We start from the raw sequence: 20367 nt of genomic DNA, 5'->3' as shown, positions 1-20367 counted from the left end.
GCCGATTCAGCCCCGATTTTTCTATTCTTTTCTCCATCTTTTTCCCAACTTGAGAGAGGGCTTCGGCTAGGGTTTTGAGAGGTATTGGCTAGGGTTTTGGAGAGGTTCTACGGCTCCGACATCGCGCGTCATTTGGAACAAGGTTATTGGGAGAGCTTTCGTCGGCACCGATCCGGCAAGGTGTATCCTAGGCCGGACAAAGGATCCCTTGCGAACAGTAGAGGACTCTCCACAAGACCATCGACACGACCATTGAGGGGGTTTCTTTATAGATTCATTGCTTTTACATTCTACCTCTTTGATTGTATTTAGCTCCATGGAGAGCTAAACCCCTAGTGGGTACTTGAGTAATTGTGAACCCTAGGATGTATTCGTTTCATTGAACTTCTTTATTATGCTTTCAATAAATTGATGTTTATTGTGAGTTCCAACCTTGAATGCTTGATTGTATGAACATTTCCCCTAGAGTGCCACTAGGGTTGAGAGTTCTTGTTGGTAACCTTGTAAGTGAGTGACACACCATGAGCGTTAGACATAGCTAGGTTGGAGAGGGTTGAGAGGGTGAGTCAAGAGGTACAGGAGCGTCCCCTTTCCCCTCCGACGTGATAGATTCTACCTCCGTTCCTCGAGTTCTTTGCGGCCATAATAGAGTGAATGGTCTAAGGGATGACCTTCCGCTGGGGCTTAGTTGCGCGTGCAATGGAGTGAAGCGTTGAGGTGATCTTAGTATCTAGGGCTTAATCGTGGTTAGGGACCTTCCGCCTGCACCAAAGGGTTAGGTCTATAATTAGGAAGAGATTTATCACTTAGAATCCCCAGAGCTCATTGCAACTCTATGCGAGTGCGAGGTGTTGAGATTGTTCGATTTCTCCTCCGGGACATGTGTAGAGTTAGGCATAGTTGACCTTAGATTTGGGACTATGTAATTACGGATTTCCACGACTCACTATTGCATTGATTAGAAAGCATAATAGAGGGTTCTTGCACTTAAAATGATTGTCCTAGGCGGAGCATTATCCGGGTACCCCATCTTTATCGATTGCCTTACCTTCTTCTTTACTCGTGCTCTCTTACTTGTTGCTTTTACTTCTGAGAATTGAATCATTGTCACATTTATCACTACTGATCTTTCACATAGCTAAGAAGAGAATTAAGTATTTTTATTCCCTACTCCCTGTGGATTCGATACCCGCTTATCCGGGATTATTACTTCAACAAACCCATGCACTTGCGGGATATACGCAAAGGGACCTTGTCAAAGGCAAAACATCTCTAGTAGTTATTTGTCTACTTATATTCTTTTGATGCGAGGGCAAAGAATATTTACTAGACACATGAAAAATTTAAATAGCTCAACGATGTTCTTCTTGCTCATACTTATAATTCTTCGTGAGTAACCTGCCACTTTAAAGTTAGCTGACTTGCTATTATGTATTATTTAGTATCTTTGTTATGTTTCTCAAGACAACCTTCTAAATAACGCCTCAAATGAGAGAATCCAGTAGAGGATTTAGCAAATAGAATAACTTTACACTTGTTATATTGTACCTTTAAAAGTTTTCTTATCTTAGAGGTTAAGTTTCATTATATCATTCCATAGCTTCGATGTAATAACTCCTTAACGCTTGTGAGCAGTTTTACACTCTGTATACTCATCCTAAATATTTATGGGTATTTGAATTTGTTATTATCAAGAAATTTAAGTCCAACAACAACATAAAGTACTAAATAAATAAAAGTAGTTGAAATTAGACAAATGCACAATCTGATTTTATAATTAAAAAACCATAAAAAAAATTTTAAATACAAGGTGTCTATAGTTTGTACCATGAATGCAAATGGCAATTTATTAATATTAAAAGATGATGAAAGGATAAGATACAACAAACAAACTAGACTGTTAGCCTGGTTGGTGGATGCTATGTGACTTATTTTGAATATCATTTGCAATGGCTACTATGATGAGAATTTAATTAAAACAAAAATATAAAACTACATGCAGATTCCACATGGTCTATTTATTTACAAAATATTCTATTATTTTTTATGATTTTCCTTTGTTGTTAGCCTTGTCAAGATCAACTTTTGTTGAAGTTATGTCATAACATCTTCGATAGGTCTGGTGTTAGTTCCATATACAGGAGTTAGGGCATATGATCTTTCAATTAAACTAAAAGATAAAATTACTTTCATTTTTCTTTCTTTACAATTTGTAAAAAGACATTAGCATGATGGAAAAAATAATTAAATCTCACATCATAGTAGCCATTGCAAACCAAAATCCTAAACCAAATTTTTTTTCTAATTTTTAAGTCCCCTCCACTTTATTATATCAAAGTAAAGAAATATAAATCGAAATGAAAGAATTTCTAAATCAAAGAGAGAATTTTACCTTACACTATTAGAGTTTGAACTTGGCTTGAAGGCACAAAGAAAGAAATCCTCTTTGATTTGTAAATATTAAGTTACACAAGTCAAGACAGAAGAGAAAATAATTTAATTTCTGTAAGGTAAAGGCATAAATAGTAAAGATTGAAAGATTTTGTGAATCGATTTTGAGGAATGAGAAGAAATAGCAAAAAGAGATGAGTGTTGATTGAAGAGTGTAAAAAGAAAAAAAAATGAGATAAGCTAGATTGTCATTGTTAAAATATTTTGCTTGCTTATATTTTTTAATAAATAAATATTTAATCTTATTCATAAGTAATTATATATATATGCACAACCATCAATAATTTTCTTATATGTTATGAACTAGGTTGGGCTAAGCTGTGTTCGGGCTTAAAATAATAAAAACAACACTCGGCCTATTTTTGAAACAAGCCTCTTTATTTGTCTAAGGCAAAATTATTGGGCGTTATATGTTTATCTAAGCTCTCCCAATTTCGGTAAAGGCTTTTATTTAGATTTGAGTGGGTAACTTTACCCTTGATACAAATAAAATATTAGAAAAAAAATATTATTCAATATCTTTGATTTCATGCAAAGAGAATTTTTAGAAATTAATCTTTTAAATCATTACCCTTGCAAAAGCTCAAATATGTTTGCCCAAACTTGAATAATTTAAATTATGTGTAGAATTTGCGACATCCAAGAATGAGGTTTTCTATAAAATGTTATAGGTCTCAGTAAAATTCTATGTTCAATATATAGTATTGCGGTACCTGATAAGTGCTTGTGTGATATGAATGCGAAGCATTCTTTCCTTATGTTGAGCATTACTTTTCTCGGGTTTTTACATTAATATGTGTGTTTTTATGTTACTTTTATGCAGGTAGGGTTGTGAAACCAATTATGAAGGAAAGAAGCCAATGTGGATCACAATGCACCGATTTTGGAGGAAATCTTGCTAAGGTTCAAACGCGAAGATATAAGTCGGGTGCGAGATGCTAGAGTGTTTGCCAACCTCCCCGTATTTGAGTTTGCACAACCATTTGGAGGGGCACAAGGGCAGTCACACTCAAGCATTCCGACTTTTGCACAAAGAACAAGATCTCCATCAACTTATCCGTCATTGAAGAAGCAAAGCGATCCACGGCATAAACGTGTGCCCGTATATGTTACCTCGATGCAAAGTGGATTCGGGAGTATTTTTTTGGCAGAGTACTGTAGACGGCATTGTAGCAGTTACTGTTCACAGCCGGCCCAAAATGACAGTTTCAGAGAATCCACACGGGCATGTGGAAATTACCCACTCCCATGTGGAAATTACCCACTCCCGTGGAGTCGCCCGATTCCAGCCCTATTTAAAGCCGATTCAGCCCCGATTTTTCTATTCTTTTCTCCATCTTTTTCCTAACTTGAGAGAGGGCTTCGGCTAGGGTTTTGAGAGATATTGGCTAGGGTTTTGGAGAGGTTCTATGGCTCCGACATCGCGCATCGTTTGGAACAAGGTTATTGGGAGAGCTTTCGTCGGCACCGATCCGGCAAGGTGTATCCTAGGCTGGACAAAGGATCCCTTGCGAGCAGTAGAGGACTCTCCACAAGACCATCGACACGACCATCGAGGGGATTTCTTTATAGATTCATTGCTTTTACATTCTATCTCTTTGATTGTATTTAGCTCCATGGAGAGCTAAACCCCTAGTGGGTACTTGAGTAATTGTGAACCCTAGGATGTATTCGTTTCATTGAACTTCTTTATTATGCTTTCAATAAATTGATGTTTATTGTGAGTTCCAACCTTGAATGCTTGATTGTATGAACATTTCCCCTAGAGTGCCACTAGGGTTGAGAGTTCTTGTTGGTAACCTTGTAAGTGAGTGACACACCACGAGAGTTAGACAAAGCTAGGTTGGAGAGGGTTGACAGGGTGAGTCGAGAGGTACAGGAGCGTCCTCTTTCCCCTCCGACGTGATAGATTCTACCTCCGTTCCTCGAGTTCTTTGCGGCCATAATAGAGTGAATGGTCTAAGAGATGACCCTCCGCCTGCACCAATGGAGTGAAGCGTTGAGGTGATCTTAGTATCTAGGGCTTAATCGTGGTTAGGGACCTTCCACCTGCACCAAAGGGTTAGGTCTATAATTAGGAAGAGATTTATCACTTAGAATCCCCAGAGCTCATTGCAACTCTATGCAGAGTGCGAGGTGTTGAGATTGTTCGATTTCTCCTCCCGGGACATGTGTAGAGTTAGGCATAGTTGACCTTAGATTTGGGACTATGTAATTAAGGATTTCCACGACTCACTATTGCATTGATTAGAAAGCATAATAGAGGGTTCTTGCACTTTAAATGATTATCCTAGGTGGAGCATTATCGGAGTACCCCATCTTTATCGATTGCCTTACCCCCTTTCTTTTACTTTTGCTCTCTTACTTGTTACTTTTATTGTTGAGAATTGAATCATTGTCACACTTATCACTATTGATCTTCTACATAGTTAAGAATCAAATTAAGTGTTTTTACTCCCTACTCCCTATGGATTCGACCCCGCTCACCCGGATTATTACTTCGACAAACCCGTGCACTTGCGGGATATACGCAAGGGGACCTTGTCAGTATCCCTTTAGTAAAATTTGAAAGTTTTCTGCATCATTTTATTTTTTTTATTTTGTAGAAATTTAAGATGCGTTTGTTTTTTTGGATAAAAGTGGATAAACCACTATTTTATTGAAAGGAAACAAACAGAAATAAAAAGTACATAGAAATTCAAGCAACTAAAGCAAAAGAAAACAAAACCCAAGTTAAATAGCTATTACCATAAGTAATAAACTTTTAACAAGACCAAGCAAGAAAAAAAAAGAAAAAACTAGAAAAACCAAGGAAACCAGAGAAAAGAAACATCACAACGGAGATGACGAAGTCCACCAGGAGGAAAATAGAGGTCTTCATTTGCTGCGAGGGAACAGGAGGAGAACTACTCTCGAGCCGGTGGACCCAAGGGGACGATGTGCTTAGATAAACGTGAAGCGAGAAAGACAAGAGCACGCTTGAATTTCTGGACAGAGTCCGAGGGAATGTGCTGAAGTTGCGGGTCCCTAGCACAAGAAAGGCCGATTGATCTTGCGCTCACAAAGACAATGGAGGGCTTAAGCTTCCAAAAAAAGATATCTAGGAAATGCAGGCTTGGGTCTCTAGCATCTGACGGTTCTTTTGGAACTTTCTTCTTAGAAAGATAGCGAATTCTTTCATCAGAAGAAACCAAATCCCGAGATGAATTAGGTATAATTTCATCAAAGCAACCTGAACCCATGGCAAAATGGTTTGAGAAGAGTTTTGAATTCTTTCATCAAAAGAAGCCAAATCCCGAGAAGAATTGGGGGAAAATTCTTCAAATAAAGCCATATCTCGAGGCAATGGGACAGATTTGATAATGGGCCTAGATACATCACGTGTGGCCAAATCCCGAGTGTGCTCCACTATTGATGAAAGAATAATTGGAGCAATCTCATCAATGGAATTAACCTTATCCCGAGGAAAATCACTGGTTTGAGAATAGTTTTGAATTCTTTCATCAGAAGAAACCAAATCCCAAGATGAATTGGAGGGAAATTCTTCAAATAAATCCTTATCTGGAGGCAAGGGGACAGATTTGAAAGTGGGCCGAAACACATCACATGTAACCAAATCCCGAGAATTTTCCACTGTCGAGAAAAGAAAAATTGAAATTAGGATATCTAGTAAGATCAGATCTCAAGGCAATTCGACGGATGAAACTCTACGCATAGATCCAGATCAATCACGCGAGATCTGATCTCGAGACAGATCAGCGGTTGTTGTGTGAGAGGATTTCAAGTTGGTATTGTTTTGGCCTGTAGCCACTTCCTCCTTAGCACTTGCACCTGTCTTCGGGTTCACCTTCATTTGCCTGTCACTGGAGCAGGGACTCAACACGGTGAGAGGCGACAGAATAGTCGGCAACCTAGAGAAATTGGTTGGGACGATAAAACCTGCCGAAGATCGGTCAGGCCCAGAGCTGCGCTCTATGGCCGAAGAATGGCTAGGGCCGGAGCTGCGTTCCACGGCCGAAGAGTGACCAGGACCAGAGCTGCACTCCACGACCGAAGAATAGCCAGGGCTGGAGCTACGCTCCACGGCCAAAGAATGGCCTAGGTCAGAACTGTGCTCCACGGCAGAAGAATGGCCTAGGCCGGAGCAGCGTTCCACAGCGGAAGAATTGCCAAGGCCAGAGTAGTGGTCTATGGCCGGACAGTAGCCGGGGCCGGAGCCGCGCTCCAGGGCCGAAGAATGGCTAGGGACGGAGCTGCGCTCCACGGCCGAAGAGTGACCAGGGCCAGAGCTGCGCTCCATGACCGAAGAATACCCTGGGCCAGATTTGTGCTCCACGGCAGAAGAATGGCCTAGGCGGAAGCTGCGCTCTACGGCCGAAGAATGACTAGGGCCGGAGCAACGCTCCACAGCGGAAGAATTGCCAAGCCCAGAGCAGTGGTCCACGGCCAGACAGTAACCGGGGTCGGAGCCGCGCTCCACGGCCGAAGAATGGCTAGGGCCGGAGCTGCACTCCACGGCAGAAGAGTGACCAGGGCTGGAACGCAGCCGAAGAGTGACCAGGGCCGGAGCTGTGCTCCACGACCGAAAAATAGCCAGGGCTAGAGCTGCGCTCCACGGCTGAAGAATGACCAGGGTTGGAGCTGTGCTCCACTGCAGAAGAATGGCCTAGGCCGGAGCTACGCTCCACGGCCGAAGAATAACTAGGGCTAGAGCAGTGGTCCACGGCCGGACAGTAACCAGGGCCGGAGCCGCGCTCCACGGCCGAAGAATGGGCAGGGTCAATTTAAGATGCGTTTGAAAACACTTTTTTTTAAGACTTTTGAAATAACTATGCAAACTATCAAAAATAAGCATTGAAAAACAAAACAAAACAAAACAAAAACAACCAATTGGTGATATGATGCAAGAATTATGTCAACCTCTAGGAAGTATGATAGGCCTAAATTTTGTTTCTTTATATCCTCTACTTTGAGGTATATGCCTTAAAAGAAAGATAGGGAATTAAAAAAAAACACTTAAATAAATATGCATCTTATAAATTTGATTTTTTATTTTATTTACTTTTATTTACAATGCAAAAATATGTTACTTCAAATATACACATTTTTTATTATGACGATTCAGTCATGCATTGGGAGCAAATCAATCCTTTGATCTCCATAGTCAAATGTTTTAACTGCTTAGCTATTGCTACGGTGACCTTATAAATTTTTAAATGTCTTAAATTTTAGAATGTACAAAAATATCAGTGCATTTAATTCACAACCAAAACTTGTGTTTTTATGATTTTATTTTAAAAAAAATTATTCGGCCAAAAATTATTAAACGTTACTCTTATTTCATTTATGAATTAGTTACATCTATATATTCCCAATGGTGTGAATAGAACTTTAATTAATCAAAGTCATAAATTTTGAAAGGGAAAAAATTTGATGAAGAAAAATTTGAGTTATTATTATCCATATGCAAAGCATACCATTAGCTTTTCTAATTATTAAAAAACATTTTAAAACCACATCATAAAATCTCTCAATCAAATCAACCATTTATAATTGTAATCGATAGAAAAATAATAATGATGGTTTCTTCTTTTTAAATATAGATAATCCACCTCTTATATTAAATTCTCAATTATGTTTAAAAAATTTACCCGTTGATCTTCCATTTAGAAGTTAATTGCACAGTCACTCATCTATTACTGTTATAATATGAATAATTAAACAAAATAAAAAGAATAATTAACTAAATATCATTTATAAGAAATTCCAAACTATTGCTTTTCTTCAAACAGTTAAATTTTGTATAGAATTTTAACTTTAAAAAATTGAGAAAATCTAGAAGCCTATAAAGATAAAATCCCACTTTCCCTCTAAAGAGCTCATTGCTTACATCATTTATACTTCTCACGCATGAGAAACATACCAAAGTAATTGAAAATCTGAGTCCACCGTCCAAGCGAATGGTGAAAACTTCGTCAACACATGCTTTTGATCTTCACATCAAATTGCGAGCATCATCTAAACGTTCACGCACGAAACACGCACCAAAATGGTTGGAAACCAAATTGAGAATCAAGAGTTTGATCGGAACACGCTCAGGTGATCAAGTGATCGTGTGGCTGCACTAGGTGGGCAGACCATTGAAAATCCATATCCAACCGTCCAAGTGAATGGTGAAACTTGTCAGTACATGATTTTGATCTTCACATCTAAATGCGCACATTGTATAAACTTTCTCACACAAGGCACACCAACATGGTTGAAAAGCTAATTGAGGAATACGAAGTAAATTTCAAATTAACAAAAAAAAGTTCGAATCTGAAAAACTTTGGTCATTTCTAGAAATGAAGTCACTTTCTTGACACAAAATAGTTTTAGATATAGCAAGACAGGGCCAATGTCGACCGAGAAAAGAGTTACTAATACTATCAAGATGACGCAAAGGCCTACGCCTTTTCTTCTGATTCGTTGGCAGATTGTTTTGCTGCTCGGTGTGCAATTGCTGATGCTTTTGTTCTGCCATAATAGACAGGCACACTGCCTGGGAAGACGACAAAGTTCCATCCAATGGGGGATCCTCCAACAACAAATGTTCCTTGAAGTCCATCTTGCTCTTTCCCCGACTCATTTGACTTCTTGATCTCATCCGAAATATTTGCATGAGGATTGAATTCAGATTCTTTTGGAACCTGCACATTTTTTTGTTCCTCTTGCAGCTCACCCAAGTAATGTTCAGTTTTAACTCCAGTGAAAGTCTGTTCTTGTTTTTTAGGATTCGGAGGAGATGGTGTATCGGTCCTCAATTGCTTCGTCAATTCTATCATAACCTTCATTCCTACAAATATTAGTTGTCAATCAGTTCTGTGACATTTTGTGTTGCATTTATATTCAACAAAGAACAAAGTGATTGTTTATCAAGCCATACACTCCTGGGCAGTTGATGAACAATACTTTGTATCTTAAAATTCTGAAAATAATATTTTACAGTGAGATCAGTGTTGGAGAAATAACATTGAAAATGTAATGACATGTCATAGGTTTTATGTAATTGATGGCTAAAGAATTGGTAACAGAGACTAAGCCAGCAAAATGCATAAAACTTCTCAAACCATGAAAGTAAGGTTAAAGTATTATAATATTGAAAAGTAAAATCAGAGATAGCTCTGGAGAAGACCCACTGATCGAGAGATAGAGAAAGGAACATCTACGTAGGCAGCCAAATCAGATTGGAACTTAATAAATACATGTCCATAGTACAGATCACTAAGAGGGCCTTACTTTCTTTTCTTTTTTTTTTTTTCTTTTGTGCCAAGCTTGCAACTTGAAGGTTGCTTGTTTATCGATTAGCACTCTATACGATATATCATATATGTGCCATTTTTCACAAATGCTATGGAATTTTGGGATAACTTCACAGAATAACAAGAAAACTAACACTGCATATCGAAAATAAACTCTACACTGATGATTCTAAGGTTCTGCTAAATTAATTTTCTTCCTTAACAATCAATTTGAAACCTCTTATAGGAGAAATTAGCCTTGCAAGAATTTTAATCACATATGAAGAAGATAACAAGAACTAACATGAATTGTTTATTAGCTTGATTAAGAGTAATAGTCGCTAGGTGTGAATGAGACCAGGGATACTTTAGTAAAGAAGGGGTCTGAAAAAAATGTTTAAATTGTAAACAGTGTTTTGATTAAAATTAAAGCATTTGTTCATAAATAATCTATCTGGGTGCCACAAGTTTTAGAGATTAAGATTGTTTTTGTTTCATATATGACCAACAATAGAAAGTAAAATGCTGGCATCAAATAGATCAAGAAACAATTTTCGTAAAAATTCTTAATTCATGAGTTGTAAGGAGGAACTTATGTCATCACAAACAGGAAGATAAATCTACATTACACGTACACTCCAAAGAATACACCAATGTAAACATTTAAGATATTTATTCATTGAGCTTAGAAACAAATGCTATACTTACTTCTTCGAATCTCACAAGCTGCTTCGCAATTTCGGAAATCAGTGGCCTCAAATAGCTTTACAAAAGAAAAAGGGAATCAAGATTTCAATGGAGTTCTCAGAGACGTTGATAGGACATGTGTAAGTACAGTAGTTAGTTCCTCTACAAATTGTCCAGAAGGAAATTTAGAAAAAATAAAGGTGCAAATAGGAAATTTAAATCACACATCGTAAGCTTTTGCCAAACCATTGATACAAAAATCAGTATAGATTCAAACAAATTTTCATGAGACACCAAAGTCGTACCAAGACTAGCAATCAACAAGAGAAAAGCATATTTCTATTTTGGCAACATATTCTATGAAGAGTAAAGACTCTTCTATTTCCAGGTTAAAAATGTCCTAAATCTCTTTTTCCAGCTCAAAGTCTTTATAAAATTAGATTTAAGGCAAAACATATTCATAAGAAAAGTGGATATCAAGTATTGAAGAAAGAATCAAAGACACAGACACATTGTGCCCTTTTTCTTATGAAATAACTAATTAGAAGAAATTGGCAAGGACATTTTACCAATTCTTGATTGAAAAAATCAAAGAACCATCGTTTAGAACTGAAATTGTTCATAAGATGGCATTGAAGTCAAAACAATTTCAATACAAAATGGTCATCTAGAGTTTGCAAACAGAATCAAAGATAGTAACATATTATAATTGGACATGGACTCCAAGAATTCAAGGAGAACACTTCAATGGACTCTTTGACTGTTTCCTGGTTGATAGTATCAATAAGGTTCTTTTCTTGAAATTTTTTATATGATCGCAGTTAAGTTTGAATAATTTCACTCGAAAAAGGAGGACTCCTGTAATCAATTAATTAGATGAAAAGCTTTACAGGACTCTTCTACCAATTTCTTTTTCTTTTTATAAAAAGCTATTGGTTCTACTCAAAAAATGGATAAGTGTGTCCAAATGAAAAAAACTAAAGACATGATCAGATTGTGTTTGGGCATGAAATCAATCCATCACAGGAGCACCTTCAAACAACTCTTGTGTAGATTCCTAATATAAATTTTTTATAAAAAAATAAAGAAAAAATTGAAATAATTCCTCTATAAGAAAGAAAGTCAAAGAGATGGACACATTCTGTTTGGATATAATAATCAATTATCAAAGAAACATCACAAATTACTCTTTTTTTGTTTCCTAGTTCAAACAAATTTATAAGACCAAAGAAAAGGAAAGATCTTTTAGCTGAAATTTTTTACAGAATGGAAGTCAAACCAGAAAACATCTTCACCACAAAATGCATAATCAAGGAAACAGACACATTGTTTTTGGGTATGAGAATCAATTGACTGCAAAATAAGGATGAAAGGGACAATCAAATTGTTTTTGAATATGATAATCAATTAATCACAGAAACATCTCCAAAAGAAACTTCTACAGATTCCCAGTTCAATTTAAAAAAACACTTTAATAAAAAATTCTACAAATGCGAATCAAAGTTGAAAAACATCTTCACCATAAAACAAAAATCTATTTATCAAAGACACAGAACACATTGATTTTGGCCAAGAAAATCAATTAACTATAAAATGCAGACTCAAAGAGAAGAACCAATTTTATTCTGATAAAATAATCCAATTAATCATAGAAACATCTCCAAAGGACTCTTCTATTGACCCACTTCAAAAAATTCTAGTAAGAAAAAAGCTCTATTAAATGAAATTTTCTACAAAAACAAGTCAAAGTTGAAAATTTTGCACCACAAAACGAAGAATCAAAGACACAGACACATCATTTTTTTTTGCCTATGATAATCGATTAATGAATAAAAAAAAAATCTCCAAATGACTCTGCCACTAATTCCTTCTTCACAAAATTTTGTTTAAAAAAGATACTTTTAACCGAAAATTTTCACCAAAATTGAAGTCAAAGTTGGCACATTTACCCGCAAACGAAGAATGAAAGACACAAATACATTGATTTTGTACAAGGTAATGAGTTAATTAGTTGAAAAAACGAAGGTCAATGGAGAAAAATAGACTACCTGGATGAAGAAGGGGCGGAGTTCCTTGACGATGGTACGGATCTTGAAGTAGCCGGAGTGTTGGAAGTCCCCGGCATCAAGAGCTTTCCTCTTCCTGCTCTCAGAGTGCGGCGGCGGCGCCGGCGGAGGGGGCTTGGGTTCCTCCATGGGCGGCTCGGCGGACCTCTTGGTACTATGGATGTACACCACCAGCACGGGAAACACGGGAAACACGGACGAGGGTCTTAGCGCCGACTGGGTCTCTGACTCGCGCTGAGTTCCGTTTGTATTCGTTTGACTCGGACCTAGTTTTGTATATTGTAAAAAGAAAAAGGCCATTTTTTTTTATCTATTTTTATGCAATTATCGATTTTCAATTTGGAGTTGGGTCTGTTGCAGCTGGCAATGGATCGTGATTGAAGAAGCATGGGTATTGTGCAGGCGTCAGCAGCAAGTTGGAAGGCATAGTGATCAGCTTGGGTTAAGAATGATAGTGTATGGTTGGGCATGGTCAGTATGTTTGTGAAAGGTCTGGAGACTGTCTTTTGAGTAGTATTAAAGTATAATATCTAGTGTTAAGGTTATGGGCCAATGTCAGCTAGGGGAGTGGATCCTGATGACCAATGGGTGTCTGGTCAGAAGTTACTTTAATGTATTGACTACTTTTTGTTATATATTATGAATGAGAAGGAGAAGGATGCTATTGGCTAACACAAGCATATAGAGCTTTTCTTTTCCTTTCTGGTCTGAGTTCAGACTAGAGAAGCTCTCTTCATTTTAACTTCATCTCTTATCCTTTTCAGGTTGGGTGCTGTAAGGTGTCGCCGGAGTTCCGATCCTCAACAGGGTCTGTATGAAAATCTAATATTTTAGTAAAAAAAAATGTGAGGATGGAGAGAAACCTTTGAGCAGATTTTCATCTTCATCAATAAATGGAGAGAAAGTAAGGAACTATGTTGCTGTTGAGTTTATTGGAGAATTCATGTATTGATTTTTTTAAAAAAATTAAGGGCGGTTGAGATTTAATTAAGAGAATCTGTTTTTGACTTAATGAGTACGGATTTATTTCTTGACTTGAACCTAATTTTGTATTTCTAGCATAAAATTAAACGAAGAACTTGAAAATGAGAAACATTGGGGGTAGCTTGTTGTATTTATTTATTTATTTTCTTTTTCTTTTCTTTATATTAATTTATTGTGTGAAGACTCGAGAAAAATTGTAAAGTTGAGAGATCAACGATGTGGGAATCTCATTAGAGAGTTGGTTTCCGTATTAGTCTAATGACTTCAGCTCTATCAAATTTTCAACCATGGATAGAATTTGGCCATAAAAAGTATTTTTAGAGACAATTTGAATCCCCACAAGAATTAGAAATCCCCAATCACATTAGATAGAGTACCTTTAAATCTATTTTTTTATGAGAAATTAAAAGAATCAAATATATGTAAAATTTTTGTTCTAGTTCTAACTCAAAGGCTTGCAAGGTGAATCTTACTATATCCTAATGATGCGCTAAACTATTATTACTATATCCAATTGGTTTCAATTCTCCTATGACAAGTTATCATTTATTTATGTTCCTAAAATACTTTGTAAATACCCAAAAAGATGATTTGAATAGATATTAAAGACTTGGAACATTGTAGAATTTGGTTGTCTTCGCAAATTCCACTAAGATGTAAAAGAGGATGGAGGTTTGTGGAGTTGGAACAGTCACCATTAACACAAGGAATGGTGAGCTCAAGCAGTTACATGGAGTGCAGTTTGTTCCGGGACTTGCACACAACCTATTGAGCGTTGGACAGCTTCTTACCAGAGGATACTCGGTGATGTTCAGAGAAGACAAGTGTGTAATAAGCAATGATCGCACAAAGGAGAAGGTTGTTGTAATTCCAAGGACGGGCAACAATATGTTTCCTTTAGATCTCACCAGAATTGAGAGACTTAATCTAGCTGTGAAGAACCAGAATGTATCTGATATGTGGCACAAGCGTTTTGGGCATTTAAACTATAAAAGCCTGAAGTCTCTTGCACACAAAAAATTGGTCTGTGGATTGCCTGATTTGAAGCAAGGATCCCAATGTGAAGACTGCGCAGTATGCAAGCGGGTGCAAGGAGTTCTTTTCCATCAGGAAAGTCTAGAAGAACCACCGCTCGGTTGCAGTTAGTTCACATGGACCTGTGTGGCCCAATGAGTACAGACTCCCTGGGAGGTAACAAGTACTTTCTTTTATTTGTTGATGATTTCAGCAGAAAATGTTGGATTTATTTCTTAAAAAACAAAGGAGAAGCTTTTGATCAGTTTCGGAAGTTTCACACTTTGGTTGAAAGAGAGACTGGGATGAAATTGAAGACCTTGAGGAGTGATCGCGGTGGAGAATTCATGTCTCAAGTATTCATAAATTACTGTGAAGAGCTTGGAATTCGGAGAGAGTTCTCGGCTCCTTACACACCTCAACAGAACGGTGTAGTGGAGCGCAAGAACAGGACGATTGTAGAGATGGCGAAGTGTTTGCTCAGAGATGGTGGTCTCCCAACTGAATTCTGGGCAGATGCGGCAGCAACTTCAGTCTATCTAATCAATCGATCACCAACTCAAGTGTTGGGGGATAAGACACCTTATGAGGTATGGCATGATGCAAAACCAAATGTGAGCCATTTCAGAGTTTTTAGCTGTGTTGCGTTTGCACTCACGCCTTCACAAAAGCTCAAGAAGTTAGATGAAAAGTCTGAAAGATGTTTGTTTGTGGGCTATTGTTCAGAATCTAAAGCCTACAGGTTATATAATTCGGCTACATCTAAAGTAATAATCAGCAGAGACGTGATCTTCCATGAGAATTCACGTTGGCATTGGAATGGAGTCAAGGAAGGGCCAGTAATAGCTGTTGAAGAACTTGAAGACAATGAAGAAAAAAACAAATGCAATACGTGTGATGAAGCTGCACGAGAAGAAGCATTAAGGGGTGGTAGCTCACGGGTGACATCCTGTGATGAAACACCACCTAAGAAGACTAAACTTCTCACTGATATTTATAACTCTTGTTCTTTTGCATTACATGTAGTTGATCCACAGGTATATCAGGATGCAGTAAAACACAAAGAATGGCAGGAGGCCATGGATGCTGAATTGGCATCAATTAGAAGCAATGATACTTGGTCTCTAACAGAATTACCTACTGGCAAAAAGGCTGTGGGCCTCAAGTGGGTGTACAAGACCAAGTTTGGAGCTGATGGAGAAGTTCAAAAGCACAAAGCGAGGCTAGTGGCCAAGGGGTATGTGCAACAACATGGTTTGGATTATGAGGAAGTCTTCTCACCAGTGGCGAGGCTCGAAACGGTGAGAATTATTCTGGCCTTAGCTGCACAAGCTCGTCATCTTGTGTACCATTTCGACGTGCGATCAGCATTTCTTAATGGAGAGATCTCCGAGGAGGTCTATGTATTGCAACCTGAAGGGTATGAGATCTCCGGCAAGGAGCACTTGGAATACCGATTAAAGAAGGCACTCTACGGGCTTAAACAAGCTCCGAGAGCGTGGTATAGCAGAATCGACAATCATCTCAAGCAGCATGGATACCTAAGGAATGAAACTGAACACACATTGTATAGGAAGGAAGATGAAAATGGAAGTTGTATTCTTCTCAGCATATACGTGGATGATATTGTTTATACAAGTGGTTCACAATCTCTAATTGAACAATTTCAAGATGAAATGAAGAGAACATTCGACATGTCAGACTTGGGACAAATCAAGTACTTCCTTGGTTTAGAGATTTATCAATCAAAAGAAGGGATATCTATATCACAGAGAAGATACATTGAAGATTTGCTAACTCAGTTGAACATGAGAAATTGTAGGCATGTTGAGACACCAATGGAGGTTAATGAGAAGTTCACAAGCAATGAGAGTGATGAATTAACCGACCCAACAACATACAGGAGTCTCATTGGAAAGCTTCTTTATATTGTTCATACTCGACCCGATATTTGTTTTGCTGTGAATCTGTTATCCAGATTCATGAGTAGGCCCAGCCTTGTACATCTTGCAGCTGCTAGGAGAGTGGTGAAATATCTAGCAGGAACTTTCATGTATGGGTTGTTCTATTCCAGCGACGGGGGAGAACATCTAGAAGGCTTCACGGACAGCGATTGGGGCGGTTCTTTGGGAGATCGGAAGAGCACCTCTGGTATGCTTTTTAGACTCGGGTCCTGTGCAATTACTTGGTCTTCAAAGAAACAAGATGTAGTGGCACTGTCGACAACGGAAGCAGAATATATCGCTGCTACTTCAGCTGCGTGTCAGATGGTGTGGTTGAAGAGAATTTTAAGTGATTGTGGTCGAAAGTCTGATAGCTCCTCTGTCCTGTGGTGTGATAATCTGTCCACCATAGCTATTGCAAAGAACCCAGCTTATCATGCAAGAACCAAACACATAGATGTTAGGTTTCACTTCATCCGGAGCTTGGTGACAGATGGATTGATTACTTTGCGGCACTGCAGCTCAAGTGATCAATTAGCAGATGTTTTCACTAAGTCGTTGCCTGCGGAGAAGTACAAGAGCATGAGAGCCCAGCTCGGAGTCAAGATGCTTCAATCAAGGGGAGGTGTTGCAGCTGGCAATGGATCGTGATTGAAGAAGCATGGGTATTGTGCAGGCGTCAGCAGCAAGTTGGAAGGCATGGTGATCGGCTTGGGTTAAGAATGATAGTGTATGGTTGGGCATGGTCGATGTATGTTTGTGAAAGGTCGGAGGCTGTCTTTTTGAGTAGTATTAAAGTATAATATCTAGTGTTAAGGTTATGGGCCAATGTCGGCTAGGGGAGTGGATCACGATGACCAATGGGTGTCTCGGGTCGGGAAGTTACTTTAATGTATTGACTACTTTTTTTGTTATATATTATGAATGAGAAGGAGAAGGATGCTATTGGCTAACACAAGCATATAGAGCTTTTTCTTTTTCCTTTCTGGTCCGAGTTCGGACTAGAGAAGCTCTCTTCATTTTAACTTCATCTCTTATCCTTTTTCAGGGTTGGGTCTTGTAAGGTGTCGCGGAGTTCCGATCCTCAACGAGTGTCAGTATGAAAAATCTAATATTTTAGTAAAAAATGTGAGGATGGAGAGAAACCTTTGAGCGATTTTTCATCTTCATCAATAAATGGAGAGAAAGTAAGGAACTATGTTGCTGTTGAGTTTATTGGAGAATTCATGTATTGATTTTTTTAAAAAAATTAAGGGCGGTTGAGATTTAATTAAGAGAATCTGTTTTTGACTTAATGAGTACGGATTTATTTCTTGACTTGAACCTAATTTTGTATTTTTAGCATAAAATTAAACGAAGAACTTGAAAATGAGAAACATTGGGGGTAGCTTGTTGTATTTATTTATTTATTTTCTTTTTCTTTTCTTTATATTAATTTATTGTGTGAAGACTCGAGAAAAATTGTAAAGTTGAGAGATCAACGATGTGGGAATCTCATTAGAGAGTTGGTTTCCGTATTAGTCTAATGACTTCAGCTCTATCAAATTTTCAACCATGGATAGAATTTGGCCATAAAAAGTATTTTTAGAGACAATTTGAATCCCCACAAGAATTAGAAATCCCCAATCACATTAGATAGAGTACCTTTAAATCTATTTTTTTATGAGAAATTAAAAGAATCAAATATATGTAAAATTTTTGTTCTAGTTCTAACTCAAAGGCTTGCAAGGTGAATCTTACTATATCCTAATGATGCGCTAAACTATTATTACTATATCCAATTGGTTTCAATTCTCCTATGACAAGTTATCATTTATTTATGTTCCTAAAATACTTTGTAAATACCCAAAAAGATGATTTGAATAGATATTAAAGACTTGGAACATTGTAGAATTTGGTTGTCTTCGCAAATTCCACTAAGATGTAAAAGATATCAATAGAATTTATTTTGAAGAGCTTTCAATGCATAAAGTGTGAAGGTCCCCCAGGTAATATAAAAACAACCAACCAATCCATTGCTTACAAGGTTTAAGATTCCAAGCTTTGCATAGCTGGTTAATACCTTGGTGACCCCCCTTTTTCCAAGTTCTCTTAGGGAATAATTGTTTACACAACACATCTTAAAATGATATATTGAAGTATGATCCCTTGAAATGGTTTACCTAAGCATTCATCACTCTCAAATTAATGAGGTTCTTTGCATGACAAAATGATGCAAAACTAATAACATTATTGCAGGAAAGGATAGGGAGTTTAAGACTTCTTGCATTGTAAATAAATGAAGAAACTTCTCCTTTAAGACTATTATTTGACAACTACAAAAATAAATAGTTGTTCAAGTATATGATATGTTAAATAGAAATGGAACTTTCTCTCCGTAATGCAACATGACACAAAGTAGGTTGCTCATACATCCCCTTGTTTTTTCTTCTTCAACCATCATATCCCCATTTGACATGACAAGTGAAAGTAAGCTCTTGGCACCTGATTTGGGCAAACTCTTGCATCTACCAAATCATGTCATCATTCCTAGGCCAATATAGTTAGGGGAGGACGTTTGGCGGATACCAATGCCCCTCATTTCGACACTGTAAAAGGTTGATATTGAGAAGGTCAAGAGTTCTATGAAGGAGCCAGTCTATATGGATAAAGACTTTTGCCTTAGTTTCCATGAAAGGATGCAAACAACCTTGTGCAGCAAATTCTTAGTCCAAGCTTTTTTTCTTGAGCAAGTAAAGGAAGCATTATCCTGATTGTCTGGATTTGGAACTTTACAATCACTGATATAACAAATGGATTCTATCTCAAATGTTGTCAAACTCAGGATGCTAGAATAGCTTCTCTAGGATGATCCTTGGATTGTGGCAAGCATGGTCATTCAACTTACCAGGTGCATGGAGAACTTTCAATCGGTATTTGAGTGACTAGATATTGCAGCCATTTTGATACAAGTACATCTTCTCCCCTTAGAGTTTTAGGAGAGTGAGAGCTTTCGAACCATCGGTATGTAATTTAGGCAGCTCTTGAAAGTAGATGAGCATATGATGAACCTCACATGATCTAAGTTAGCTTAGATTTGTGGTAAGATTGATTATTCACAACCCTTGAAACGGTTTTGCGGGTAAGATCTAAGGATAAGAAGGTTTTTGTTGTTGTTCTGTATAAAAAATAAACTACCTATATTTTGCTTAAATTGTGGGAGAGTTGGACATGGCGAGGCTAATTCTGTACAGGTACTCAACAGTCTAGTGATTAGCAAGACAATCAAAGATAGTTTATCCTATATAGGACAAACCTAGGTTGTGCAGCTAGAGAGCCAAGGAAAGGCTAGGATTGGCACAGGGCAGCCGGCCTATGAGGGTAATACAATCATGGGATGGTAAGGATTTGAAGAAGATGGTTTCATGTGAGTTGGCCTTTGATGATTGCTTGCTGTCTTAGAGGGCACAAATGCGGGTAGTTTTTAGGCACTAGGTGGCACCGTGAGGATAATGGTGGAGATGTTGACATGCATGTGGAATGGCCGATGGTTCTCCTTAATGAGTGTGCAATGCTCATATATTTTATATCAATTTGTACACTCAATTGGCATATATTAGAACCCTAATATGGAATTTGATGCTACATATTGTGTTGCATTAACAGGCTTAGGGTAGTGCTTCAAGATAAGGGAGAGCCAAAGGAAGCATTCTAGGCCTAAAACGATAAGTTTGGAGCTCTCTCGGCATCATTGTATTAAGGACAAGGTGAATTGGGTAGCTTACGGGTTACTTACGGTCATAAGTTTATTCCAAAAGACTTGCGGGCATGCTTATGCCCGTAAGGAGGATTCAGAGCCAAGTCAGAGGACCTTACTGGCAAGGTTTTACGCCTGTAAGGATGCTCGTAAAGACCATCCTGAGAAGTTTACGACCACAGCATATACCTGTAAGGGCAGTCGCG

At 37.9% G+C, this 20367-nt stretch overlaps 1 protein-coding gene across 1 annotated transcript; it reads right to left on the bottom strand.

The window, feature by feature from the left end:
- Positions 1-8762: 8762 nt before the first annotated feature.
- On the bottom strand, positions 8763-12879 carry LOC120265957. The gene is made up of 3 exons (XM_039273931.1): positions 12467-12879; positions 10440-10494; positions 8763-9286 (listed from the first exon to the last, which is right to left on the bottom strand). The coding sequence occupies exons 1-3, from the start codon at positions 12782-12784 to the stop codon at positions 8898-8900; spliced, it is 762 nt and encodes a 253-aa protein (XP_039129865.1). The 5' UTR covers positions 12785-12879; the 3' UTR covers positions 8763-8897.
- Positions 12880-20367: the final 7488 nt, after the last annotated feature.

This window comes from Dioscorea cayenensis, chromosome 1 (assembly GCF_009730915.1).
Source record: "Dioscorea cayenensis subsp. rotundata cultivar TDr96_F1 chromosome 1, TDr96_F1_v2_PseudoChromosome.rev07_lg8_w22 25.fasta, whole genome shotgun sequence".
Classification (NCBI taxonomy): domain Eukaryota; kingdom Viridiplantae; phylum Streptophyta; class Magnoliopsida; order Dioscoreales; family Dioscoreaceae; genus Dioscorea; species Dioscorea cayenensis.
Note: the sequence above shows the minus strand (reverse complement) of the source record. Positions and strands in the feature narration are given on the sequence as shown.

Excerpts from the sequence above, each read along its gene's own strand:
- LOC120265957 (XM_039273931.1), bottom strand. The coding sequence starts at position 12,784 with ATGGCCTTTTTCTTTTTACAATATACAAAACTAGGTCCGAGTCAAACG. Across the intron at positions 10,495-12,466 it reads TCCGCCCCTTCTTCATCCAG|CTATTTGAGGCCACTGATTT; the intron begins GTAGTCTATTTT and ends TCTTTTGTAAAG. Across the intron at positions 9,287-10,439 it reads AGCTTGTGAGATTCGAAGAA|GAATGAAGGTTATGATAGAA; the intron begins GTAAGTATAGCA and ends TAATATTTGTAG.